This window comes from Perca fluviatilis, chromosome 2, assembly GCF_010015445.1.
Source record: "Perca fluviatilis chromosome 2, GENO_Pfluv_1.0, whole genome shotgun sequence".
Taxonomy (NCBI): domain Eukaryota; kingdom Metazoa; phylum Chordata; class Actinopteri; order Perciformes; family Percidae; genus Perca; species Perca fluviatilis.
In genome coordinates this window covers 7,607,414-7,634,948 of record NC_053113.1, presented here as the reverse complement: position 1 = coordinate 7,634,948, position 27,535 = coordinate 7,607,414, and the positions used below count along the sequence as shown (strand labels likewise).

General features: G+C 43.0%; 1 protein-coding gene across 1 annotated transcript in view; it reads right to left on the bottom strand.

Moving 5' to 3' along the window:
* LOC120551040 (anoctamin-7-like) overlaps positions 1 to 22,701 on the bottom strand; it is a 27,764-nt gene extending 5,063 nt beyond the window's left edge. Inside the window, exons 1-17 of the mRNA XM_039788170.1 lie at positions 22,612 to 22,701; positions 17,186 to 17,243; positions 16,761 to 16,891; positions 16,416 to 16,523; positions 13,347 to 13,483; positions 12,825 to 12,882; positions 12,323 to 12,433; positions 6,746 to 6,911; positions 5,947 to 6,037; positions 5,519 to 5,615; positions 5,162 to 5,305; positions 4,649 to 4,786; positions 3,788 to 3,883; positions 3,091 to 3,193; positions 2,737 to 2,848; positions 1,586 to 1,640; positions 1 to 20 (exon numbers count right to left, since the gene is read on the bottom strand). The exon at positions 1 to 20 is cut by the window's left edge and continues 78 nt beyond it. Coding sequence (XP_039644104.1) covers positions 1 to 20; positions 1,586 to 1,640; positions 2,737 to 2,848; positions 3,091 to 3,193; positions 3,788 to 3,883; positions 4,649 to 4,786; positions 5,162 to 5,305; positions 5,519 to 5,615; positions 5,947 to 6,037; positions 6,746 to 6,911; positions 12,323 to 12,433; positions 12,825 to 12,882; positions 13,347 to 13,483; positions 16,416 to 16,523; positions 16,761 to 16,891; positions 17,186 to 17,243; positions 22,612 to 22,701 — 1,715 coding nt within the window. The remainder of the gene's footprint in view (positions 21 to 1,585; positions 1,641 to 2,736; positions 2,849 to 3,090; positions 3,194 to 3,787; positions 3,884 to 4,648; positions 4,787 to 5,161; positions 5,306 to 5,518; positions 5,616 to 5,946; positions 6,038 to 6,745; positions 6,912 to 12,322; positions 12,434 to 12,824; positions 12,883 to 13,346; positions 13,484 to 16,415; positions 16,524 to 16,760; positions 16,892 to 17,185; positions 17,244 to 22,611) is intronic.
* Between the last annotated feature and the right edge of the window lie 4,834 nt (positions 22,702 to 27,535).

Genomic DNA, 27,535 nt, shown 5'->3' with positions numbered 1-27,535 from the left:
AGACAACCACCGGCTCCACACTGCAAGAAGTAAAGGGTCAAAAGAAAAACACATAGAAAAGAAGTCAGGGAAAAAACTGTCGCGGAACCAAACAGACCTACTCCTAGAGCTGCTGACACGCCAACCAGACAGCCGATCGTCGGCAGTAAAGCCAGTTGGACTGATCAGTCTCGCCGAGTTGGTAAAAAAAATGCATCAGAACACACCGAAGAGACGAGACGTAATACGTCTCCATAACAGCAGCTAATCTGTATTGTTGCCCAAAAAATGAAAACCGGCAGCTGATTGGACGAACGCGTCACGTGGGTCTGGCTTCTCCTGAAATTCAAAGCCAGACAGTCATGGCGGCTTGTTCAGAATACAATCTCATATTGTACTAAAATAGTTCACCGAAACGTGTTTCTGAAAACATTTTAAGAGAGAAATAGTGCAGTTGCTGAATCTGTCTTCATTTCAGATCAACAAAGGTCAGTTTAAAAGATTTTCATCAGATTTTGAGAGACTCTAGTCACAAATTCTCAATATAACAATATAATGTTGTCACTATAACAGTGTACTCTGGAGGGATGTTCTGCTTTAAAGTATGGCTAAAGTTTTGATGACAAGTATTGTAAATTGTAGGTTACACCTTAGTGTGTGTGGGAGTTTGATTGGACTAAGATTCCCATTTACACTTTTACTGTTTGTACTGTCATTTGTTAACAGACCATATCATTGCGATACAGAACGGAAAAGACATCACTGCATACCACAAAGAAAATGTGAACATAGGACAATCTCCAAACTGTGCATGCAGGAAGTCAAGATTCACCTGGGAGCAATTTACCAATTCAGGACCGATTTAGAAAAAAAGTCTAATGGAAATATAATACACTGTATTTATGCAATGACAAATAAAGCTTGATTTGATGTGTGTGTGCCTACAGCTGTACACCGGTGGGTATGCGAGTAACGTGATTAAACACAAATGGTCCAAATATTTGTTAGATTTGTAGATTGGTATATAGATAGATAGATAGATAGATAGATAGATAGATAGATAGATAGATAGATAGATAGATAGATAGATAGATAGATTCCTACAACTCCTGACGTTCCTGTCTGTTTGGGCCTTAAATTCTCATCCACATTACAATGAATATTTTCTCTGCAGCGTAGAAAGTAGAAAAAAAGTCTAATGGAAATGTATAGAAATATGCTTGACATATTATGACAACTTGTTCAACCTTTTTGCATGTACAGACGTATGCCTAAATGTTGTGGGGGTGAGACTATTCAACAGAGACCCATTATACATTTTGATCAACATACATAAGCAATTGATAATGTAGCAGTATATATGTATACAGCAGAGAAATTTACATAATCATTTGCATGAATCTACCAAAGCCTTTGCAACTTGTTCAAAGAAATGAGAAACTGCTTTGTTGACGTGCACACCTGACACAATGAGAAACTGCTTTGTTGACGTGCACACGTGACACAATGATGTGAAGATTGAACAGGTAGTTTTGAGAATTTCAGTTCTGATCTGAGAAATGTACCAAAGCGACTAAAACAAAAACTATAAAACAGACAGACTCACGTCTTCGTTACGGAGTCCAAACAGAGTGTTGTAATTTCCAGGGTAACCAATGAACCTAGACAGACAGACAGACAGACAGGCAGACGGACAGACAGAGAGAGAGAGAGAGAGAGAGAGAGAGACAGACAGACAGACAGACAGCGTCAATATATTTAACTATTCATCTGCATGTTGCTTTTTTTACACTATGGCAAAATTCAGGCAAATTTAAGATATTTGGAAATTTGAGATCTCCACTAAAGCTTTAAATAAAGTTTTTTTGTGGGATGGAATAATGTTTGGCTGCAGAGCAGACAATGAAAAGAGGCATTGTGTTTTCATCTTGAGCCTGCGGGAGGCGCTGTGGCTCCAACTTTCATTGAGCTGCTGCGTTTTACTTCTTATGTGCAACAACCCGGCATCCTGCCTTCATGTTCTCATTTGATTGGTTTTATTTTGAAAGTAAAAACTGTGAATCTGACTCAACAGCTGCTTCCTGTTTCAGCCCGACAAGGCAGGGCTCTGCAGATGAACCTGCAAGACTCGCTGTGATACATTACATTACATTACATTACATTACATAGAGTCTTAAATTGCTTTTTAAAGGCATACTATGCAACTTTTTTCATTGGAACTACAGCTTGTGAGCTGTAGGGGGACCAAAGAGAGAAATGTTGCATAGTATGCCTTTAAAAGATTCAACAGAATTAACACAACGTGGAAAGGGAGGCAAGTCATTCCCCAGCCTAGGAGCCATGGCCTGGAAATGATCGATCCCCTCTCGTTTTAAAATGAGTGCGGGGAACCACTAATAGCCTATGACCTAATGACCTCAGACTACGGATGGGAGTGTGAACCTGAATCAAGTCAGAGATGTGGGGAGGAACTCGAACATTCAGGGCTCTAAAAGTAAGGACCAGGATTTTAAATTGAATTCTATACTGGACATCTTTACATTACATTACATTACATGTCATTTAGCTGAGGCTTTTATCCAAAGAGACTTACAATTAAGTGCTTTCAACCCTGAAGGTGCAAACTCCAGACAACAAGTACATTATCTTTAAATAATGAAATATGAAAGTGCAGCATCAATACATATATATATCATTTTTGATTGATGATTGGCTGAAACTGCGAGCCTCGCTGTGATTGGTTGAAGCCGTCCTCACCTTCCTTTGAAGAAGGCAATGTAAACTGGAGCTGAGAATAAATTGACGAACTTTAAGATGAAAACTTTGAGGATGAACATGTCTTCATATTTAGTCTGAGTCCGATGCATCTCTGAGAGAAAACACACACACACACACACACACACACACAGAAAGACAGACACACACACACACATGCACAGACACACATGCACGCACAGATGCACGCACGCACAAACACTCACAAGCACACACAAACACACACACACACACACACACTGAAATGATTAGACCGTTAAACAAACAACTATTTGGATAATGTATCACCACTAGAAAAAGGAGAGAGCATGACGTTCAGTCTAAAGTGTGACTCACCCCAGCAAGTGAGGACGTTGGCCAGAGACGTGTAAACTTTGGACAACATGAGGATGATGAAGAGGTTCAAAACAGATCCTGAAAGACTGGCTATCCTTGCAGCCTACACACACAGACACACACACACACACACACACACACACACACACACACACACACACACACACACACACACACACACACACACAGGTACACAGGCACACAGACACACAGACACACACACACACACACACACAATCACACAGGCACGCACGCACACAGACAGACGGACACAAACACACACACAGGTACACAGACACACACACACACACAGGCACACACACACACAATCACATAGGCACGCACGCACACAGACAGACGTACACAAACACACACACACACACACACACACACACACAGATGCACAAACTGTAAAAATGTCATAAAACCATCAAAGGCTTAAAAGAAACATCAAAAGAGTCAAAGAGTCAGTGAAAAATAGATTGAAAGTAGCACACAGCATAACAGAAGTGTGAAGTCAATATATTGTCCTGGTGTCCCTCAGGGAAGCATCCTGGAGTCTCTTAGGGAAGCGTCTTGGAGTCCCTCAGGGAAGCTGCCTGGAGTCCCTCAGGGAAGCGTCCTGGGGCTTCTGAAGTGTCTATTAAACCTTATTCATATATAAAGAAGTAGTGTAGGTGTGTTGTGTTGTACTCACAGAGAACGATAAGAAGTTGTTAGACTTGGAGATGACAATTCTCAGGATCGTGCGATACAGAATGATGGCGATGAGGAACATCAGCACCACAGCAATCTGCACACAGTAAGTTCAACTTACTGCTACTACCATATGCATATGTTTCTGAGGGGGATACATATGTCCCCACCACCCGCAATATTTAGAAGAGGCAGATTTGTACCCCTAAAAAAATATGCTGCCTTCAAGTTTGCTCGGAAATGTCCAGATCTATAAACTATCTGAAGGAAAATAGTAACTGTGACATATAAAGTCTACTTTGAAACATTGGGAGTGTTTGGAGCTTCTGGCTTTAACAAGGTTAACAAGATGTACACGATTCCTCAAAAAACATGACCAAACATGTTTGATGTTGTGACTGTGCAGAAAGTTATGAACAATGCAGAAAAAGATTCACTTCCTTTTACATAAATAAAGACATGTGCATCATATATTGTTGCAAGATAATTCACCAGAGTGGAGGAAATGAATAGTTTGACGCCAAAATTATTCTAGATACACCCAGACCCCCCTGGCTGGTTATAATGTGCCCCCTCCCAATGTTAAAGCAAAGCCAGCCAATAGAGAAGTCAGCTGGTGGCTGGTTTTAGAACGTAAGAGATGTCTCCTGTTTCTACAGCCAATAGAAATTGGTGTGAACTGGCAGGTTTCAGGATGCTGCAGACGAACACGTTGCAAGAAGTTGCAAATTTCAAGTCGCGAATCTTTGGTCTGAACTGGGCTTTAAACACACACACACACACACACAAACAAAGACACACACACAAACACAAAGACACACACACACACAAACACACATGCTTTAAAGGTCGGGAGACTCACCAAAACAATGATGACCATGCAGCCGGTCAGAGTTCTGTTGAGCCGTTTCTTTTCAGGAAAGTAGGGTTCCTCTGCTCCGGTAACCGGGTTCCTCATGGTCATCGGCGCCATGGCGGTGAACTCTGGACGCGGTCGCTCCTGGGGAGGACAGAGGGACGACAATCATCAGAAACTTCCAAACAACAGGAACAAAAAAATGGAAACACCAACCATCAAGGCCAATTCCACGCAGGGTAACTACCCTACACTCTATCTTAGAGGGTAACTACCCTACACTCTGTCTTAGAGGGTAATTACCCTACACTCTGTTTAAGAGGGTAACTACCCTACACTCTGTCTTAGAGGGTAATTACCCTACACTCTGTCTTAGAGGGTAATTACCCTACACTCTGTCTTAGAGGGTAATTACGGGGGCTATAAACTTCTTTCTGATTCTAAAAGGACGAGGCACTGAAGGACAATGCTTTTTATTTTTTTGAGTTATTTAGTGTTTAGTTTAAGTGAGACATGCACCTCGATGTCCTCGAACTCGGAGCAGTCCCAGCGGTGAGACAGAGCCGAACAAGTTCTCTTCCAGTACTCCAGAAAGGTGACGGCCCACAGAGACATGAAGACACTGAAAAACACTGTTCCTCCGTTATCAAACAGGATACCGGCCTGCAGAGACACAGAGGTGGACAAACTGACAGGTCAACAATAGGCCAAAAAGCATTTTAAAAAGCACTAAAAAATTCAAACACATGCAAAAAGAAAACACAGAAAAATTTGGAAAAAAATCGACCAAAAAGGTCAAAAAGCACCTAAAAAACATCTACAAAAGCATGAAACAAAGACCCTGTTGGACAGACAGACAGACAGACAGACAGGTACCTTGAAGGTTAGGCAGATGCTGGAGTAGTTCCATTGAGTGCAGACTTTACAGAGAGGACACATGATGAAGCTGTCCCCGCTGTCACACAACTCCATCCTACACACACACACACACACACACACACACACACACACACACACACACACACACACACACACACACACACACACACACACACACACACACACACAGGCACACAGACACACAAACACACACAGAGTCTCTCACACACACACACACAAAAACACAGGCACACACACAAACACACAGGCACACAGACACGCACACACACAGGCACACAGACACACACACATACACACACACACACACACACACACACACAAACACACACACAGTCAAAGGCAGAGAGTGACAGAGTGAATTCGTAGTACGTTGAGGGGCAGAGCGTGAAAGAGTGAATACGTACGCGGGAACATCGGTGGCCACGAGCCAGAACCCAAACAGGAAGACCACCAGACCAACCAGAGACGCTGGTAGCAGCCAGCCGGTGTAGAAACCTGCAGACAGACAAACAATGGAAAAAATTACTCAGATTACTTGAGTCAGAGTACTAATAACAAACTGTATAGATGACATGTGAAGGGATGAACAGCAGTTAAATAAGTGAATGGTGAAAGGCAACAAGTAGGATTTAAAGTGTGACCTCTGTGCTTGGAGGCTTGCAGATATTCATGTTAACAGACTAGCTAGCATTAGCTAACACTGGGAATGTAGCAGCCAAATGGGGGTTTACGGCTAGCTTAGAATATGCAAAACCGAGGCTGCTGAGCTGAAAACTGGTAAATATAAGGTAGCATGTACAATAAATGACAAGAATCTGGAAAACACGACTAATGCTATAACTCTGGTTTACCGTGGAATCATGCATAGAGTTGCTATCAAACTTGGAGGCTTGCAAATATTCATGTTAACAGACTGTTCTCAGACTAGCTAGTGTTTGCTAACACTAGCAGCTAAAGTGGGGTTTACGGCTAGCTTAATGCAAACCAATGTAGCTAAAATTAGATTTTGGTTAAACCCTATGGCACCAATCCCTTGCATGACATATCTCAATTTTATTAAAGGACAATTCCGGCGCAAAACGAACCTAGGGGTTAATAACAGATGTGTACCCACTTGATCTTTCTCTGGGACATGTTATCATGCTAATCCAATGTGTTTGTAGCATGAAACAAGCTTATGCGGACCACTGAGTTAATATTCACCGAGCCAGGCGAAGTACAGCGCTATCTTCTCCCCGAAGTATTCCCGGATGTGATCCAGAGGCTGGTAGTGTCTCCATGACGACCACGTGGCCCAGTACGTGTACAGGATCTGTCTCAGACCGAAGGACTCTGGGAACACCGGGGGGGTCGGTGGCTGGAAACCGCCCTGAAAGAAACACCGGGAGAGAAGGAACAGACAGACAGACAGACACACACACACAAGGTGAAGCATTGATACGCATTGGGCTTATCAGGTGATGCAAGCCTATCACTCCGCCCAAGTAGCAGAAGTAGCAGTGCTTTGCCTTTCTGAGATAGAATAGTTAGTATAGTTCCCAGTATGTATACGGTTAGAAGATGGCTGTGTCTCATGTCAATTTATTATTTGTACACGTGACTATACAAATCACAACATGTAAATAGGAAAATGTTGGCGTTATTTTGTCACTTATTGGGAGCAGTAGGATAGATGGACCTCCAGGATCTGTGCAAAGCTAGGCTAGTTGGAGATGAGAAGGGTATGTATGGACTTATCTAACTCTGGGGGTTATGGTGAATAAGCTAAAGTCCCAATAAGTCGGCTTGTTCCTTTAATGTTTATAATCCTCTCTGGGAACCATCACCTTATCGTGGTTTATTGTTTATTATTTAGATCCCCATTAGCTACTCCATTAAGCAGCAGCTATTCTTCCTGGGGTCTTAACAATTTTTACCAAAATACTAACATCAAAGCTGTACAACAATGAAGACAAATACAGAAGTGCTCCCAACATCTTCTACATCAACTAACTAACAAACATACACACAACACAACACAACACATACACACTAAACATATACAAATATAATATAAAAATATTACCACTCACAGGGTATAATATAAAATAAAAATCACATTTCAATTGCCGTAGCTCATTATACAGTCATTATTAATAACATGATTACAGTTACTCCAAAGTAAATAAATACAGTCTAAGTCTTTTGGAGAAACTTATCTCTCTGAAACCAAATATAACGGGAGCAAGTTCCATGCCACCATTGCTCTATAACACGATGTTCTTTGCAGTTGATTTGTTGGACAGACCGGTAATAAGAAACGCCCTTCACTTGATTGGCGAGTGGAATGAAGAACGACACTGAAGAAAGACAATCTTTTATAAATAATTTCTGGTGCTTTTGTAATAATTATACTTTTTAAGAATTTAATAAGAGAATAATTAATTCTGCTTCTTACATGAAGCCATGATAACCGATTGTGCATGTCCGTAATACTTGTTCTAAAAGAACAGTTTAGGACAAGCCGAGAAACTTTATTTTGTGCAATCTGTAATCTGTTTAAATTATTCTCTGTAGTTGCAGCCCAAATGATGGAACAATAGTCCAGATGACACAAAACTATTGATTCCACCAAAAGTTTCCGTATGCGAATCAGTATGCATTTCCATTTTATTCAATATTAGTTTAATCTGAGCGTTCCATGTCAACCTGCTGTCCACAATCACGCCGAGCAATTTGGCCTCAGCCACTTGTTCAATGATCAAACCACCAACTGACAAGTTCAGAGCAGGGGAATCTTTTAAAAGATGATTAGATCCCAACATCATACATTTACTCTTCGCAACATTAATAATTAACTTATTTTCTCTATTCCAATTTTCAATTAATTTTAGTTAATTATTTAATACAGTATTAAGTCTGGTAGAGTCATGATCAGACACAAAAATAGTCAAATCATCTGCATAAAGGGCAATAGTGGCACACCCCACAATAAAAGACAGATCATTAATGAAAATAGAAAATAACAGTGGTCCAAGACAACTCCCTTGAGGCACCCCACAACGCTGAACCTTTATCTCAGAATAACTGCCATTAAACAGTACATTAAACTCCCTATTAGTAATATAGCTATAGATCCATTGGATTGCACACTTTTCAAATCCATAACAACTTAATTTTTTCAATAATAGATCATAATCAATTAAATCAAACTGCTATTTTTCCCAGAGAAATGTTCCCTTTTGTTTTTAGGAAGAGGCACAATTTTAACTTTTTTCCAGTTAGCAGGAAAAACACATTTTTCTAAACTCAAATTAATAATATAACATATAGGCATAGTAATCACATCAACAACCATCTTTAATAACTTAACATCCAGTTCATCAATACCAGGAGGTTTATCTTTCATTCACTTTAATATGTTTTCTACTATAATAATACTTACTTTGTCAAATTTAAATGTACATGATTTATTATACATGATTGTATCTTTAATTGTCTTAAAAGATAAATCAGGGTATTCTTGTGAAATCATCTCTTGTTGTAAATTCTGAACTTTCTTTGTAAAATAATCTCCTAAATAATTAGCTATATCAGCAGGTTTAGTCAAAAAAGTATCACCTACATCTAAAAACGTTGGTACAGATCTATCTCCCCGCCCTGTTAATTGATTTAATGTATTCCATAATTTATTCCTATTAGATTTTACTTCCTCAAATTTATATTCATAATAGTTCTTTTTTGTTCTGTTTAACTTTGTAACAAAATTTCTTAATTGCTTGTACCTTTCCCATAATCCATTATCTCCTGATAAGCTTGCCTCTGACATTAATTTATCTCTTTTCCTCATATATTAGTGGTGGAGAGGTTTGTGTGTCCCTATGAACCTGAGGGCTGTGTTGTCTGGAGCTTTGTGCTCCTGGTAGGGTCTCCCAAAGTGGTCTCAGGTAAGGGGCCAGACAAAGAATAGTTCAAAAACCCTATGAGTGAAGGAGGAAGAGATAGAGTTACCCTGCCCGGAAGAAGCCCGGGGCCCCCGTCTAGAGCCAGTCCCAGATGGAGGCCGGTGGCCGGGTTTGCCACTGGGTCCGGCCAGGCACAGCCCGAAAAAGCTACGTGGCACCTCTCTCTCCATCCTATGGGCCCACCACCTGTGGGAGGAACCGCTGGGACCCGGGCAGCAGACGCTGGCTCTGGGAACGTGGAATGTCACCTCTCTGTGGGGGAAGGAGCCGAAACTGGTGCGGGAGGTGGAGTGCTACCAGTTAGATCTGGTGGGGCTTACCTCTACGCACAGTCTCGGTTCTGGAACCATACTCCTGGACAGGGGTTGGACTCTTTTCTTCTCCGGAGTTGCCCAGGGTGTGAGGCACCAGGCGGGTGTGGGGATACTCACAAGCCCCCGGCTGAGCGCCGCTACGCTGGAGTTTACACTGGTGGACGAGAGGGTTGCCTCCCTACGCCTGCGGGTTGTGGGGGGAAAACTCTGACTGTTGTTTGTGCATATGCACCAAACAAGAGTTCAGAGTATTCGGCCTTCTTGGAGACCTTGAGTGGAGTCCTGCATGGGGCTCCAGTGGGGGACTCCATAGTTCTGCTGGGGGACTTCAACGCGCACGTGGGCAATGATGGAGAGACACATGGAGAGGCATGATTGGGAGGAACGGCCTCCCTGATCTTAACCAGAGTGGTTGTCTGTTGTTGGACTTCTGTGCTAGTCATGGACTGTCTATAACAAACACCATGTTCGAACATAGGGATGCTCATAAGTGTACCTGGTACCAGAGCACCCTAGGCCGAAGGTCAATGATCGATTTTAAAATAGTTTATTCTGATCTGAGGCTGTATGTTTTGGAAACTCGGGTGAAGAGGGGGGGGAGCTGTCAACCAATCACCATCTGGTGGTGAGTTGGGTAAGGTGGTGGGGGAAGACTCTGGACAGACCTGGTATGCCCAAACGGGTAGTCTGGAGGAGGCACCTGTCCGACAGACTTTCAACTCACACCTCCGGCGGAGCTTTTCGTGCATCCCTGTGGAGGCTGAGGGCATTGAACCCGAGTGGACAATCTTCAAAGATTCCATTGCTGAAGCTGCGGACAGGAGCTGTGGTCTCAGGGTCTTAGGTGCCTCAAGGGGCGGTAACCCACGAGCACCGTGGTGGACACCGGTGGTCAGGGAAGCTGTCCAACTGAAGGAGTCTTTCCGGGATATGTTATCCCAGAGGACACTGGAGGCTTGCAGGGTACTGAAGGGCAGCAGCCTCTGCCGTGAAAGAGGAAAAGCAGCGGGTGTGGGAGAAGTTCGGAGAAGACATGGAGAAGGACCTCCGGTCGGCACCAAGGTACTTCTGGAAAACCGTTTGGAATCTCAGGAGGGGGAAGCGGGGAACCATCCAAGCGGTGGACAGGAAGGATAGGACACTGTTGATCTCAACTGAGGAGATAATAGGGTGGTGGAAGGAGCACTTTGAGGAACTCCTAAATCCAGCTAATACGCCCTCTATGTCAGAGGCAGAGCTAGAGGATGATGGGGGATTGTCGTCAATTTCCCTGGTGGAAGTCGCTGATGTAGTCAAACAACTTCACAGTGGCAAAGCCCCTGGTATTGATGAGATCCGTCCAGAAATGCTGAAAGCTCTGGGTATTGAGGGGTACTGTCTTTGTTGACATGCCTGGAAGTCTGGGACGGTGCCTAAGGAGTGGCAGACTGGGGTGGTGGTTCCCCTTTTCAAAAAGGAAGACCAGAGGGTGTGTGCCAATTACAGGGGTATCACACTTCTCAGCCTCCCTGGTAAAGTCTTCAAGGTGCTGGAAAGGAGGATTCGGGCGATAGTTGAACCTCGGGTTGAAAAGGAACAATACGGACCAGCTCTTCACTTTCACAAGGATCCTGGAGGGAGCCTGGGAGTATGCCCAACCGGTCTACATGTGCTTTGTGGATCTTGAGAAGGTGTATGACCGGGTCCCCCAGGAGATACTGTGGGAGGTGCTGCGGGAGTATGGGGTGAGGGGGTCGCTTCTCAGGGCAGCGCAGCGGGTGCGGTATTACATTCAATTTATCACACCGTTGTGACTAAAAGAGAGCTGAACCAGAAGGCAAAGCTCTCGATCTACCGGTCAGTTTTCGTTCCTACCCTCACCTATGGTCATGAAGGCTGGGTCATGACTGAAAGAACGAGATCCAGGGTACAAGCGGCCAAAATGGGTTTCCTCAGGAGGGTGGCTGGAGACTCCCTTAGAGATAGGGTGAGAAGCTAAGTCATCCGTGAGGAGCTTGGAGTAGAGCCGCTGCTCCTTTGCGTGGAAAGGAGCCAGTTGAGGTGGTTCGGGCATCTGGTAAGGATGCCCCCTGGACGCCTCCCTATGGAGGTGTTCCAGCCACGTCCAGCTGGGAGGAGGCCTCGGGGAAGACCCAAGACTAGGTGGAGGGATGTCCATCTGGGAGGAGGCCTCAGGGAAGACCCAGGACTAGGTGGACGGATTATATCTCCAACCTGGCCTGGGAACACCTCAGGATCCCCCAGTAAGAGCTGGTTAATGTGGCCCTGAAAAGGGAAGTTTGGGGTCCCCTGCTGGAGCTGCTCCCTCCGCGACCCGATACCGGATAAGCGGACAAAGATGGATGGATGGATGGTTTATGTCCCATATATCCTGGGTTAGGGTTAATGTGTATGTCCCATATAACCAGGGTTAGGGTTAATGTTTACGTCCCATATAACCTGGATTAGGGTTAATGTTTACGTCCCATATAACCTGGGTTAGGGTTAATGTTTACGTCCCATATAACCTGGGTTAGGGTTACCTCATGCAGCGGGTAGGCAGCAGAGAAGACCTTCTCACTCAGCAGCCGGTCGATTCCCACCTCGCCCTTCTTCACCGAACCATACGGAGTCCGGGCCAGGATCTCGTACAGCTGCAGGACGGGACACACAACACATGATGATACATACTCTGTGTGTGTGTGTGTGTGTGTGTGTGTGTGTGTTACTGCGTGTGTGCATTAGTGTTACTATGTGTGTTTGTATGTGCATGTGTGTGTGTGTCTGTGTGTATGTGTGTATGTGTGTGTGTCAGTGAGTTTTGTGTGTGTGTGTGTCAGTGTGTTTTGTGTGTGTGTGTGTCTGTCTGTCTGTCTGTGTGCGTATGTGTGTGTGTCTGTGCGTGCATGTGTTTATGTATGTGTGTGTGTGTGTGTGTGTGTGTCTGTGCGTGCATGTGTGTATGTATGTGTGTGTGTGTGTGTGTGTGTGTGTGTGTGTGTGTGTGTGTGTGTGTGTGTGTGTGAGATGTTGAGTCCTACTCACCACCTTGTGTCTCTGAGTTGTCTTGAAGAATGTCTCTCTGTCCTCGATGCCCAGAAAACTGCAGACAGAAATAATCTCTTAATCTTTAAATTCTGTACTATATATTACTGTCCAGCCTGGAATCTATGTCTCCATGTTTCTGTGTCTGAGTGTCTGATGGGAACAACAATCTCTGAAACTTTAATTTATCCATTTACATGTGGAAATATGCTGGCTCTGTACACGCTAAAAGTACTGATTATTTACATGGAGTCTGGTGGAAATATGCTGGCTCTATACACGCTAAAAGTCCTGATTATTTACATGGAGTCTGGTGGAAATATGCTGGCTCTATACACACTAAAAGTAGTGATTATTTACATGGAGTCTGGTGGAACTATGCTGGCTCTATACACACTAAAAGTAGTGATTATTTACATGGAGTCTGGTGGGTTTGGTGATGGTGATTTCAAGGCTGTTTTCCAACGTTTTTGTCTGTTTTCACACAAAACCATTTGAAAATAGGGTCGTTTGATATTTCACCTGTGCAGCTTGTTGGTCCTGAACTGGCAGGTGAAGTACTCCAGCGGGGGGTTCGGGACATCCTGAGACAGAGGGTTGGGGAGGGACAGCTGGGACAGGAAGTGCTCGGACCAGTTAATGATCGGAGCATTGACCACCTACAGCGGTACACGAAATACAAGCGTCAGAAGATTGAAAAAAAGCATCGAAAGCTCTGAAGAAAGCCTTGTGGAAAAAGGTCAAAGGGAACATTTGTTTTTAAAAGAATCAAAACAAGCATTGAAAAAGAGAGCGGGCCCCATGTAGGCTCAGTCCTTCCCGCTGCGGCCGGGGTTTGATTCCAACCGGCAGCCCTGTACTGTTGGAAAACAGCCCTGAAATCACCACCACCAAACCCACCAGACTCCATGTACAGTGCCTTGCGAAAGTATTCGGCCCCCTTGAACGTTTCGACCTTTTGCCACATTTCAGGCCTCAAACATAAAGATATAAAACTGTAATTTTTGTGAAGAATCAACAACAAGTGGGTCCTAATTATAGTGGAATTTATTTCATTTTTAACAAATATGTTCCCTTTTCGTCGAACTCCCAGGTCGTGTCTTTTTTTTTTGTGTTTAATTTGCCGTTAGCGCAGGAATCATGCAGACACACCAGCAGGTCCGAGATTGTTGTGGGAGTTAGTGACATTTCAGAAGGAACTGTAAGTAATATTGGTTGCTCTGGTCTTCTCTGGAGTACTATGAAGTGCCTTGGAAGAGATAATTATAGTTGTTAAGTGCCACCTGGCAAAATGAGTGTGATTTAATAAAAGTTTGTTACAAACACTGTTGGTGTTTGGTTGTTTTTTTGAGAGAGATGGTTAAAATTGATGGGAAGATGGATGAGCAAATAAGGAATTTGAGACCTGTGGAGTCTGCAAAGACTGAGATGGATTGTTCTTCCAACAAACAATATCCAAAAATAAAGCAAAACCTACAATGGAATGGTTCACAAATAACATATAGGTTTAGAATGCCAAGTCAAAGTCCAGACCTGATCAATCGAGAATCTGTGGAGAACTGAACTGCTGTTCACAAACGTCTCCATCCAACCTCACTAGTCGAGCTGTTTTGCAAGGAGGAATGGCAAAAGTGTTCGTGTGCAAAATGATAGACACCCCAAGCGACTTACAGCTGTAATGCAAAAGGTGGCGCTACAAAGTATTAACTTAAGGGGTGAATAATTTTCACGCCAATATTTCAGTTTTTATTTGTTTAAAGGTTTGAAATATCCAATAAATTTCGTTCCACTTCATGATTGTGTCCCACTTGTTGTTGATTCTTCACAAAAATTACAGTTTTATATCTTTATGTTTGAGGCCTGAAATGTGGCAAAAGGTCGAAAAGTTCAAGGGGGCCGAATACTTTCGCAAGGCACTGTAAATAATCACTACTTTTAGCGTGTATAGAGCCAGCATATCTCCACCAGACTCCATGTAAATAATCAGGACTTTTAGCGTGTATAGAGGCAGCATACCTCCACCAGACTCCATGTAAATAATCACACTGTCCCACTGTGTCTCTGTCTCACTGTGTCTCTGTCCCACTGTGTTTCTGTCCCACTGTGTTATCTGTCCCACTGCGTTGTTGTCCCACTGTGTTTCTGTCCCACTGTGTCCCACAGTGTGCTTTGGATTTCTGAAGGAACTGACTACTGGACTGGTTGATATTAAGCTAAATACTTACTTTATTTGGGTTTTTGCTGCTTTTTCTACTTTCTACTACTGCTGTGTGTTTTCTGCTGGACTGTTTGTGTTAGGCCAAATTTAGTGATTCTTGTTAAAGTGAAACTAGTTAGTGTGAAGTGTGACTTTTGGGAGTGGAGGTTAACGGCTCTCAGTTGCTTTGACTGATTAGCCAGGGTGTGGCCTCCCCACCTGATTCTGACTACATAAGCAAGCTAAAATCAGACCAACACAGACCCACACCCTGGCTAATCAGTCAAAGCACCTGAGACCCGTTAACCTCCACTCAAAACTGGGGTTCCTCAGGGATCAGTCCTGGGTCCCCTCCTCTTTTCTCTGTACACCAACTCTCTCGGGTCATTCAAACCTGACTATAACAATTGACACCTCTGTGGTAGTCCCCACCCAGACTGCTAAAAACCTGGGTGTGACACTTGACGACCAACTCTCCTTCACTGCTAACATTGCTGCAACCACCCGATCGTGTAGATACATGCTGCATAACATCAGAAGGATACGTCCCCTTCTAACGCAGAAGGCGGCTCAGGTTCTGGTTCAGGCTCTAGTCATCTCACGTCTAGACTACTGCAACTCCCTCCTGATTAGCCTCCCTGCATGTGCCATCCGACGCCTGCAGCTCATTCAGAACGCAGCAGCTCGACTTGTCTTCAACCTCCCCAAGTTCTCTCACACTACTCCGCTCCTCCGTTCTCTTCACTGGCTACCAATTGCTGCTTCAAGACACTAGTACTTACATACAGGTTCACGAACGGATCAGCCCCAGCTTACATCCAGGACATGGTCAAACCATATACCCCAACCCGCCCACTTCGCTCTGCATCAGCCAAACTGCTTGCTGCCCCCCCCCACAGCGAGGGAGAACTAATCACTCAACGAAATCCAGACTGTTCACTGTCCTGGCTCCCAAATGGTGGAATGAGCTCCCCATCGAAATCAGAATGGCTGAAAGCCTACACATCTTCCGCCAAAGGCTAAAAACACATCTCTTTCGACTACACCTTGGATAAAAAAAAAATAAAAAAAATAAAAACCTGAACCTGCACTTTCATGTCTCTTTGTAGCTTTGCTTATTTAAAGCTAATGTACTTACACATACTACTTGTTGTCTGGAGTTTGAACCTTCACAGTTGAAAGCACTTAATTGTAAGTCGCTTTGGATAAAAGCATCAGCTAAATGACATGTAATGTAATGTATCTGTCCCACTGTGTTGTTGTCCCACTGTTTCTGTCCCACTGTGTATCTGTCCCACTGCGTTGTTGTCCCATTGTGTTTCTGTCCCACTGCATTGTTGTTCCACTGTGTTTCTGTCCCACTGTGTATCTGTCCCACTGCGTTGTTGTCCCACCTGCAGAGGGACTCTGAGGCTGATCTCCTCGCCGTAGAAACACAGGACGCTCCACGGAGCGCTGAGCAGCACGAAATGGACCTTTGTCTTCGTCTGCAGGACGTCTTTCTGCAGAGACACATGGAGAAACGTCACGTTAACACACATTCACAAGGTTTCCCCTAGGACACACACACACACACGCACACAGACACACACACACACACACACACACACACACACAGACACACACACACACACACACACACACACACACACACACATACACACACAGACTTTGGTGGAATATGTATCTGAAGAAGTTCAGCAGTCGTGTTTGTTCAGATGTGTGTTTGTTTCGCTCACCTGCTCCAGCAGCAGTCCGGAGAGTTGCAGTTTATTCAGAAACACCTCCCGCCACTTGCTGTGGGCGGGGCTAACACCTGTGCTCTCCTCCTTCTGCGAGTATATAGGCTCCTCCCACACCAACACGAAATCTGTCCAATAGGAGCACAGGATTCAAACCAGAGACACACACACACACACACACAGACACACACAGACACACACACAAACTGGGCTTCTTCAGAACTTCAGAAGAGTTTTGGTCGTTTTTTTCGAAGTTTATTTGGACAATTTTTTTGATGTTTTTGTCACATTGTTTTTGTTATTTATTTAGTCTTCGGCGTTTTTTCGTAAATCCATCCCGAGATACTAAGCCCCCCCCCCCGCCCCCATGTTCTCCCACCTGTTCAGGTGTAGCGACACGGCGGAGCGTTTGGTTTACTCACCAACTCGTGTCGAGCCGTCACTGAAGACGTTCCTGTCTGGCGGTTTAACAGGTGCATTCTGGGAAACAGAGTCATTCAGCAAAGGTGAAACAAACAGCAGGATCACAGAGAAACATTCATCCCTTTATCTCTTTATCTCTTTATCTCTTCATCTCTTCATCCATTCATCTATTCATCCAGTCATCTTTTCATCCATTCATCCATTCATCCATTCATCCATTCATCCATCCCTTCCTTCTAGAGTCAGACTGAATTATGATATTGTTTCTTTTTGGATCTATTTCTCACTTTTCTTTTCTATTTGTCAGTTGTTAAAAGTCATGAATGTAGAAGTTAAAAAACTCCAAAAACTCAATTTCTTTCTCCAAATGTTACAACTTTCTTCAACTTTTTCAGTCCCTTTTTTAGGGGTCTTTGTTGTCGTTTGGTATGATGGCTGAGGAAATCTGTGTCAGACGTCTTTTAGGGTTTAATGTCGACCAAACTGGGAGAAACCGTTACGACACACTATGTAGTAACCCAGTCCACATATTTACTTTTTTTTATCTTAAATAAATGAAAGCATGTTAATAAACTCTTGATGTGATTTATTTTCCAGTTGAGTTTGACGCCGCTGATTTAACAGAAGCTCTGCAGCTTGTGTATGTGTGTGTGTGTCTGTATGTGTGTGTGTGTGTGTTCTTGTTTAACTATATTTGTGGGGTCCAAAAACCGGGAGTCCAGTATGCTTGTGGGGTCCGGACAGCTTTGTGGGGCCAAAATGCTTGACCCCCCCAAGTTTAAAGGGCTGTTTGAGGGTTAAGACCTGGTTTTAGGATTAGGGATAGAATTAGGTTACGGCCTAACCCTAACCCCAAACCCTAACCCTTATTATGTATTTTAAATTATTTATGGTTATTTATTGTGTGGCACTTTTTACCTTTTAAAGCACTTTTAAACATAGCACTTACTATTAACTCTTAATGGTATGTGTATTTATATTTATATTTTTAATCTCAAGGGCAAGTCATTCAGACAGTATTTATAACCTTTTTAAATGTCTTAAATTTTGTAATTGTTGTCCGCAAGGCCAGATGAAAACTCAAAAACGAAGAAATATCAGAATCCATGTCATTTCTTGCTTTACAACATATATAGTGTTGTCAGTATTAACAAGATAACCATATAATCACTTAGATAGATGTGTTTTGAAAAGCAAACTATATCATTGCTTAGAGTGTGTGTGTTGAAAACCCCCCAAAAAATAACATATATCTTGCTTATATATTAATCTGTCTTTTGCTTACATACTGATCTGTTTTTGCGTTTTAGGACAGAAAGAGTTTTCTTTGAGAAACTGTAAGGTGTAGGAAAGCACCTAGACAGATAAGAAGAGCACAGGCAGGAGCTGCGGCCTTGACCGGTGCATGCAGCTGTGTGTGTGTGTGTGTGTGTGTGTGTCTTGAAGGCACATGTGTGGCCATACACAGCACACGAGCTGTAGAGTTCATGAAGTTCATTACTGTAACGTAATTTGTGAAGTGTTTCCTACATTACCTTACAAGGATAGGGAAGTACATATAGTACGTCCCTTTTGATAATTTTAGGAGGAGTAAAATGTTTTTTGTGTATAAATATGAGTGTTTTTGCCCCTCTTTTGGGTGCCTTTTGGCCCCTTTTGGGTCCCTTTTGGGCTTCCTTCGGGCTCTTTTACCGAGTGCTTTACGTGGCATCGGGATACCATGAAGCCTTCTCCATCTACCGTTACGCTTTCTGTGTTTTGGGGAAGATTCATTATCACTCTCCCAGCCGGAGAGAGGTTCCCTTGCGCTCGCTGAGTGTAAGGGAGGAAAAGAAAAAGAAAAAAAGACTATCTCTGAGAAGCGGCTTCGATTACCTCTGTTATACAGAGGCCAAAAAAGTGCTCTTCTCTCTTAGTTTTTACCCAGACGCTCTCTTCGTTGCGTTGTGGGGAAGATTTATTTACCCTCTTCGACATCGAAGAAGGAGATTACCTGCTCGTTTATGAGTGTGGGAGAGACAGAGCCAGGAGGAAAAGAGAAGCAGCTTTAAATACCTCTGTTAGAGCGGAGGCTTTATCTTTATTTTTAGGGCCCGAGCGCCGACAGCGGCGAAGGCCCTATTGAAACTGAAGGAATTATTATTATTCTTTCTTCTATTATTATTTTCCCGTCAAATGAATTGGCTTTTTGAGGGGCTTAATATATTCAAAAACTCACCAAATTTGGCGGTCGCATCAAGTCTGGTGAAAATTTACGTATTTTAAGGGTTTCGGGAATAGGCGCACAAAAATGGCTCGCTAGCGCCCCCTAGAAAGTTAAGTGAATTGAGCCCCTGCAGTGCGTTTAACGTAGACTCACGAAACTTGGTACACATATGTAACATGTCAAGATGTACAAAAAACGTCATTACAGCCATACCCTAAACCCAACAGGAAGTCCGCCATTTTGATCTCAAAGTTCGAAATTAGTGCGATTTTGGCCATTTCCACATGTCGTACTTTAACGAACTCCTCCTAGAGATTTCATCCGATCAACTTCAAACTTGGTCTGTGCCATCTTAAGATGTTAAAGATGAAAAGTTCTTAAAAGAAAAACTTTTCGTCATAGGGCGTGGCCGTGGCGGGGCGGCCATTTTGTGCGTTTTGCTGCCGAAACAGGAAGTGGGTGTAACTCGAGTGTACGTTGTCCGATTACCTCGAAACTTTTCAGGATTCATAAGAGTCCAACCCTGAGGACAAATAAAGGCCGATATTTACTTAAAGTCATAGCGCCCCCTAGTGGCAACAGGAAGTAGGCCTAAAAAGTCAAGGTGCTATACCTTAACAAACTCCTAGAGATTTCATCCGATGGACATCAAACTTGGTCTGTACCATCCCAACACCTTACCGATGAAAAGTTATTAAAAGAAAAACTTTTCGTCAGACGGTGTGGGCGTGGCGTGGCGGCCATTTTGAGTGCTTAGCGATGACCAAAGAAGTTGTTGTAACTTGAGTGTACATTGTCGTATCTGCCCGAAATTTGTCACGATGGACAAGGGTCCGGGCCTGAGGACACCTACAGATCTGCCATATATGACAAACATCATCCGATTTACATGAAACTTAGAATGTGTGGTCTACATGTGATACTGAGCCGCCCCCTATAATATGACCACGCCCACTTACTCAGGCCACACCCCCTTTCATAACATTTGAACCGTTTAAGGTAGAGACCCGTGTGAGGTGTCATTGAACTCAGCAGAGACTTCCTTTTTAATTGGTTATGGTTTGACCCGCCCCCTATGCTTTAGCCACGCCCCTTTTCACAGCTAATGAACCGTACGACGTAGAGTCTTGTGTGAGGTATCGTTGAACTCGGCGGGGAGTTCCCTTTTAATTGGTGACGATTTGCGGCGTCCGAGTGCCGCGCGAATGCACAGTCGCAAGGAGCGGCGTCCGCCGGTAACCCCGACGCGCGCAGAGGCGCGAGGGCCCGTCCATCGCTGCTCGCAGCTTTAATTATTTTTATTTTTATTTTGTAAAGGACCACTTGCTTTTAATTTCTGCTTTTGTCACAAAATAATAAAAATCACCTGAGTCTGATTTTAGACTAGGGGAGCCAGTTCTTTATTTTCTCTGGGATCGTACCGCCCGCTGTCAAGCAGGTGGGGTTTCCCCCCTTACGGGGGTTAGCGACTCCTCTTTAACCGTCCGTGGAGAGTTGCCTCCCGGCGGGGATCGACTTGGACACGCAGACCTCCTGTTATCTCCGAGTGGGAGTGCATCTCCCTATCACAGCCTGGTCAGAGCCTCTGAGCACCTCCTCTCTCAGTCGGGCGACCAAGAAGGGCAAGGCGGGCGTCCTTGAGAAGGAAGGGACCTCCGGTGACCCTGGGAGGACGGCTGAGACCGTAGGTACTAAAGAACAATCATTGGTTTTAAAGATCCCCTCGGGCAGTGCTTGTCATATACAGGGGGATAAGAGCCCGTGTGTTTTGGGGACGTCTGGTGTAGTGTGTATCTAACCTCTTGTCTCGCCTCCGGGTTCCCTGATCCGGGCGAGGGCCTCTCCTTAGACGGAGGGCGTGTGTGTTTCTATAAACTAAATTAATCAGGGAAGCGTCAAAAGCAACTCCTTTTTAGTATAGGTCAAAACATCCGCCCCGCTGACGGGCAACTGGCGTTCGTCCGTACGGCAAAAGAGGGCACTAGTAGGACCGGGGGTTTGCTGAGGGGAAGGCGACAAAAAGGGGTTGGCTCGGCCACAGCGAGTGACGCGAAGCCTCAGCGATATGCCACACCGGTCTACATAATTGAAATAACATGGTTTTAATATTGGGATAGAATTTATTTTATATTGGGACACCAGGCTTTTTATATATTTTTATTTATTACACTACTGTACATATGTGTGTATGTATATATATGTGTATGTATGTGTGTGTATGTACGTATGTGTATGTATGTGTGTGTGTATATATATATATATGTATATATGTGTATATGTATGTATGTATGTATGTATGTATGTGTGTATATGTGTGTGTGTAGGGTATATGTATGGGTGTATATTTTATTTATTTATTTTTTTTACTTTATTATTTCTCTAGGAGAGACACCAGGGTAGTTGTGGAGGTGACCTTTAATTTAAAGTTTTAATATCCAGTGGTTCTTTTAACCTTTTAATATCTGGCTGTCTTTTAAACAGCCCCCTCTTTTTTTATTTAACCGAACCCGTTTTTTTAAGGAGTTTTTTAAAGTGTTTTATTCACACCAGTGGTCCCCTTGTGCCCCTCGTAGTGTCCATTCGGGGCGCTGCGCTTTAACCCCAACCATAACCCTAACCCTTAGGGTGAGGGTAAGGGTTAAGGTCAGGCATTTAGTTGTGATGGTTAAGGTTAGGGTTAGGGTTAAGGTTAGGCATTTAGTTGTGATGGTTAAGGTTAGGATTAGGGTTAAGGTTAGGCATTTAGTTGTGATGGTTAAGGTGAGGGTAAGGGTTAAGGTTAGGCATTTAGTTGTGATGGTTAAGGTTAGGATTAGGGTTAAGGTTAGGCATTTAGTTGTGATGGTCAAGGTTAGGGTAAGGGTTAAGGTTAGACATTTAGTTGTGATGGTCAAGGTCAGGGTAAGGGTTAAGGTTAGGCATTTAGTTGTGATGGTCAAGGTTAGGGTAAGGGTTAAGGTTAGGCATTTAGTTGTGATGGTCAAGGTTAGGGTAAGGGTTAAGGTTAGACATTTAGTTGTGATGGTCAAGGTCAGGGTAAGGGTTAAGGTTAGGCATTTAGTTGTGATGGTCAAGGTTAGGGTAAGGGGCTAGGGAATGGGTTAGGGTTAGAACCAGTGAAAGTCTGTGAGTGTCATCAGGAACATGTAGGTTAGAATGTAGAATAGAATAGTAGAAAGAAATGTCAGAAAAAGATTAAGTAATTTCACTCTCTGTTACCGTGGTGATGCTGCCGTAGCTGTTGTCCAGCTCGGTTTCCATGGCAATGAGTGTGGCGCCGTCATCCCTCTGCTCCCCTCTTCTCCTCATCCTCAAGTACAAACACACACAGACACACACACACACACACACACACACACACACACACAACACACACACACAGAGACACACACACACACACGCACAGACACAACACACACACACACACAGACACAAACACACACACACGCACACAGACACAACACACAAAGACACATACAAACACACACACACACACACACACACTTTTTTCAATATTTCTGCAGCATGTTATGTAAAAAATGTTTAGTCTTGTCTTGATGTCTCCTCTCTGTTGCAGCAGTTTGACTTCATAAACATGCTGTGCAGAAATTGACAGATTTGCCGACTTTGACACTCTGAATTCCCCGCAGAAGGCTGTGAAACAGGTTGTTGTGAGTCGGCTGGGTGGTAGCTGCTCGTGTTGACTTCGGGTCAAATTGTCCCGTTTTTCAATTTTTTTTATATCAGAAAATATGGGATGTAGAAATAAGCGCTGAACATGTTTTTTGGGTTTTATGTCGACCAAACTGTTTCGGGAGAAAGTTATATGAGACATGCAATAATACAAAGTTATGGACCAAGTTTGTTGCAGTGTGGCCCTCAGTGAAATTGAGTTTGACACCCCTGCTGTAGAGGATTCCAACAGTCTGCCGCTAAAGCTCTGAGCTAAAAGACACAAGCACTATGGTCACTGCTGTTGTCTGAAAAACAACACAGACGGGACAAAAATGTTGCGTTTACTGGTAAGCTTATGATGACCGACTGCTACCTGTTGTGGAATTTTCCTCACGTTACTCTGTCCTCTGTGACTGTCTACATCTAGAAACTAAGCTGCAGGGAATAACTCTGATTGGCTCATGGAGGCACGTGATCAGACAGTGGTTTATGGAGCGCTAGATTGGCTTTGCAAAAAAAAAAAAAAAATAACTTTGATACGTTCTATGAACGAAATGACGCATTTTAAATATCGCTCGATCACGCAAATTTGATCGTGGGAAGCCAAAATCATGATTACAATTTCATTAATTGTGCTGCCCTAATATAACAAGTCCAGCTAAAAGGATTAGACCATTAAACACACAACTGGTTGGATCCTTTACACTTTCTACAATGTTTTAATACTTTAACTACATTCTCCTGATTACAGACTTTAACTGAAGTAACATTTTCACTGCAGGACTTTAACTTGTAACAGAGTATTTATACAGTGTAGTATTAGTACTTTAACTGCAGTAAAGGATCTGAATACTTCTTCCAGCGCTGTAGAATATAAATAGTCAAACATTTTTGGACTCACCTGTGTGTGCAGTCGGTTTCGAGCTCAGGTAATGCTCCAGCTGTGTCTCTCTCTCAGTGTGTGTGTGTCTGTGTGTGTTCAGTTTGCAGCTGCAGACTGGCCGCTATAAGCCCCCTCACCCCCATGTTAACCCCACCCCCTTCCTCCGCGTCCACCCTCCTGAAAAACAAACACTCACCTGTAAGTTCCTGTGAGATGACACTTGGCTGTCACAATACTGTCATAAACTGTCTAATGTATATGAAAGCATGTTTTGTGCTGCATGAGAGTATGTGTTGAGAGATGCTTATGTCTGTATTACACATACGCAGACATGTACACACACACACACAGCCGTGTCAGCATATAATTTGAGTCTACATCTGGAGAAGCAGAACGTAGTACATCAACTTTTTTTTCCAACAAACCGAACCCTACGAACCTTAGCATATTTTCACAGCGAACCGAACCCTACGCTTACACTCCGCGCGCTACGCTGGTCGCCGTAATGACGGCGCCATTTGTTATCGGGTGATAACTCAGAAATTATGTTGGGAGACTTCAAAGATGACGACCAGTCCGATGAGTTCAAATCAAATGCAGCTTTATTCAAGCAGTGAACAAACTCTCATGACAATGAGACAACCGTGAGACGTGTACCTACGTGTCTGCCCAAGGGTGACCAACATGCACAGCAAAATGGAACATGGAGCAAAATGGATCCTTTTTAAACTCTTTTTGTGCTCACACAGCCCAAGATATCTATTTCAGCGTACCAGTTTACTCTTAAGCTGCACCTTTTATGGCCATTTTCCTGGCTCCAATTCCTCTGTGTGAAAGTTATACCCAAACTCATAATAGATTCACACATTCTAAGCTAGGTTTTTCTGTGAGACCATGTCACCTTAAAACTGACCTGTCCGTAGAAGCTCCTTAGAATAGATGAGATACATTCAAACATCTGCATGCAAAAATACCAAACCTATCACCGTTGATTACGGGAAGGTGTTTATGGAGGTGGAGCGTTCAATGCAGTAGGCTGTGAGAAAGTGGACATGGAACTGATGAGCAGAAAAAGTTGTTGTTTGGCAGTACTTTCAGTCAAAAGAAGGCCATTCAAGTCCAGTTACATGTTCAATCTGTTCAATGCTGATTGGTCTGGTGGTGGCGAGGACCCTAAACAATACCCAACATGGCCGCTTTTACAACATTTGGTACGAAACATCCGAAAGAATATGAGTTGTACATGAAGGAATCTCCAGACAGCAGCCAGAATGCAGCAACTTGATGTACGGCAAAGGAAGGACAGTCCCTGTTGACTTCATTCATGTATTTACTGTGTTCATGGACTGAGGATGGGAGGAGGGGTCAGCACAATCTCAACCAGTGGATTCAGTATTCAGCCGAAACCCCCAAAATCTGGATTCGGTGCATCCCTAGTCATTTCCTTTTTTGTGTCACAACAACCACTGAGATGACTGATGCATGTAGTTCAACAAATACTGAAAACATCCACATTAAACAAATGGATGAGCCAAAGTTTGTTGTTTAAAATGAAAGAACTGAACTCCAGATTCAGGAAACGATATGCAGATGTAAATCTTTTTTTAGTTTGGGGCATTTTTGGCCATGTTTTTTTATACACAACTGAGAAGTCAAGACAGACAAAATCACCATAAACCTGTGTGTTTTATTTTGTAAAGTATCCGGCTGCAGTGTGGCCTTCCTGCCATACTGAAGAAACAGAGGAGACGCTGTCGGTACGCGATCTGTGCTGCCTGCACGATCCGATATGCACATAAATACGTAGTACAAAACGTGGTTGCACTGCATATTACGGCTCGGGAATAAGATGGTAATAGTGGGGTAACAGTGAGATAATAAAGAGGTAATATATAGGTAATGACATGTAATTACCAAAGTAATAATGTGGTAATACATCACAGTAATAAGATGTAATACTGGGGTTATAAAGTGATAAGGTAACGTAATAACATGCAATTACCAATGTAATAAGTAGGAAAGGGTTTGATAATAACCATAATATAGTTATATTAATATTGTAATGACATGGTAATAATGGGGTAATATATGTTGATGTTTTCACAGTATTATATGCTACTATCAGTGTAATACCTTCCAAATTAGATAAAACTTCTTGAATTTAAAATTGGTAATTACCATATTATAATGCTGAAATACATCCACCCTTTATGTTCCAAAGATTTCGCTTTTGTTTCAAGGTAATATTTTACAAATATTTTTAATCTTGTGATGTATTGTATTACATGGTAATACATGGTAATATTAGAATAACAGAGGTGTAGAGATTATCTGGAAATGCTTCTGGTAGTTTCTGTGTAACAAGCATGAATCAGTGGTGCAACATGCAAAACTGCCTTTTTCTATTGTATTAAATGGTAATATTAGAATAACAGAGGTGCAGCGATTACCTTGAAATGCTTCTGGTAGTTTTCAGGTAATCTTTGCACCTCTGTTATTCTAATATTGCCATGAAATGTGTCTTTTCCTGCATGCATGTAACCCTGTGCAATCTGACCAGCAGCTAAACACCATCCACCATCCAGCACTGGAGACTGGGATCGTCATAACTCAGTTTATTGGATTTAGAAAGGGTGAAACTGGGAAATGAAACACAATGACCAGTTGCTTACGTATTGATGAGTCACAAACATTATACAATCATAATTGTAAAAACAATATAACTACACAACACTGTAATGCAGTTATCAGCCCACTCTCACTCAAAAGCGTACAAATAACACGGGTTTGTACTTTGAAAATACGTGCAATGTGTACGCTAAAGTAAGATTGTGCGTACAGTAGATACGTGGAGCGCTCCAATTACAGTAATGGAGACCGGTGCGTTTATAGTATAAGGAGGTTGGTTGGGGTGGCAGATGGGTAAAACTCAGGACTTTCACGTGGGAGATCGGGGTTTGTGTCCCACGTGCGGCGATTTTCAGCTTTTTTTCAGCGTTTTTGTTAAGCTGTGTATTAGCGTGTTTTAGTGGTTATGTGCCGTGTTTTTGTGACTTTGTTATGTTTTTTTTGTTAAGCCTTCCCCAGTGTTTCTTCCCTAAACCCAACCGTTTATTGTCGTGTTTTTGTGACTTTTTTGTGTAACTAAAGCCTTTTCCAGCATTCTTTCCTAAACCCAACCATTTTTTCTTTTTCTTTTTTGTGAGATGCTGTTCTCGCAATAAAACACAACGTGGTGACGCGAGCTGCGTGCATATAAAACGCACCGGTCTCCCTTACTGTAATTGGAGCACTCCACGTATCTACTGTACGCACAATTTGACTTTGGCGTACACATTGCACGTTTGTAAACCCGTGTTATTTGTACGCTTTTGAGTGAGACCGGGTTGCAGTTATATATACAGAAGCTAACATGTAAGCTGAAATAAAGGAAATACGTAATGTATTGTTATACAGTGTACTATAACCTATATTGTTTATCTATATAAACTAAAATATACTTACATGTAGCACAACCCAAGATAACATAAAATAGAAACAGGCAGTTTTGTAATTTGCAGCAATGATTTATGGTTGTTACACAAA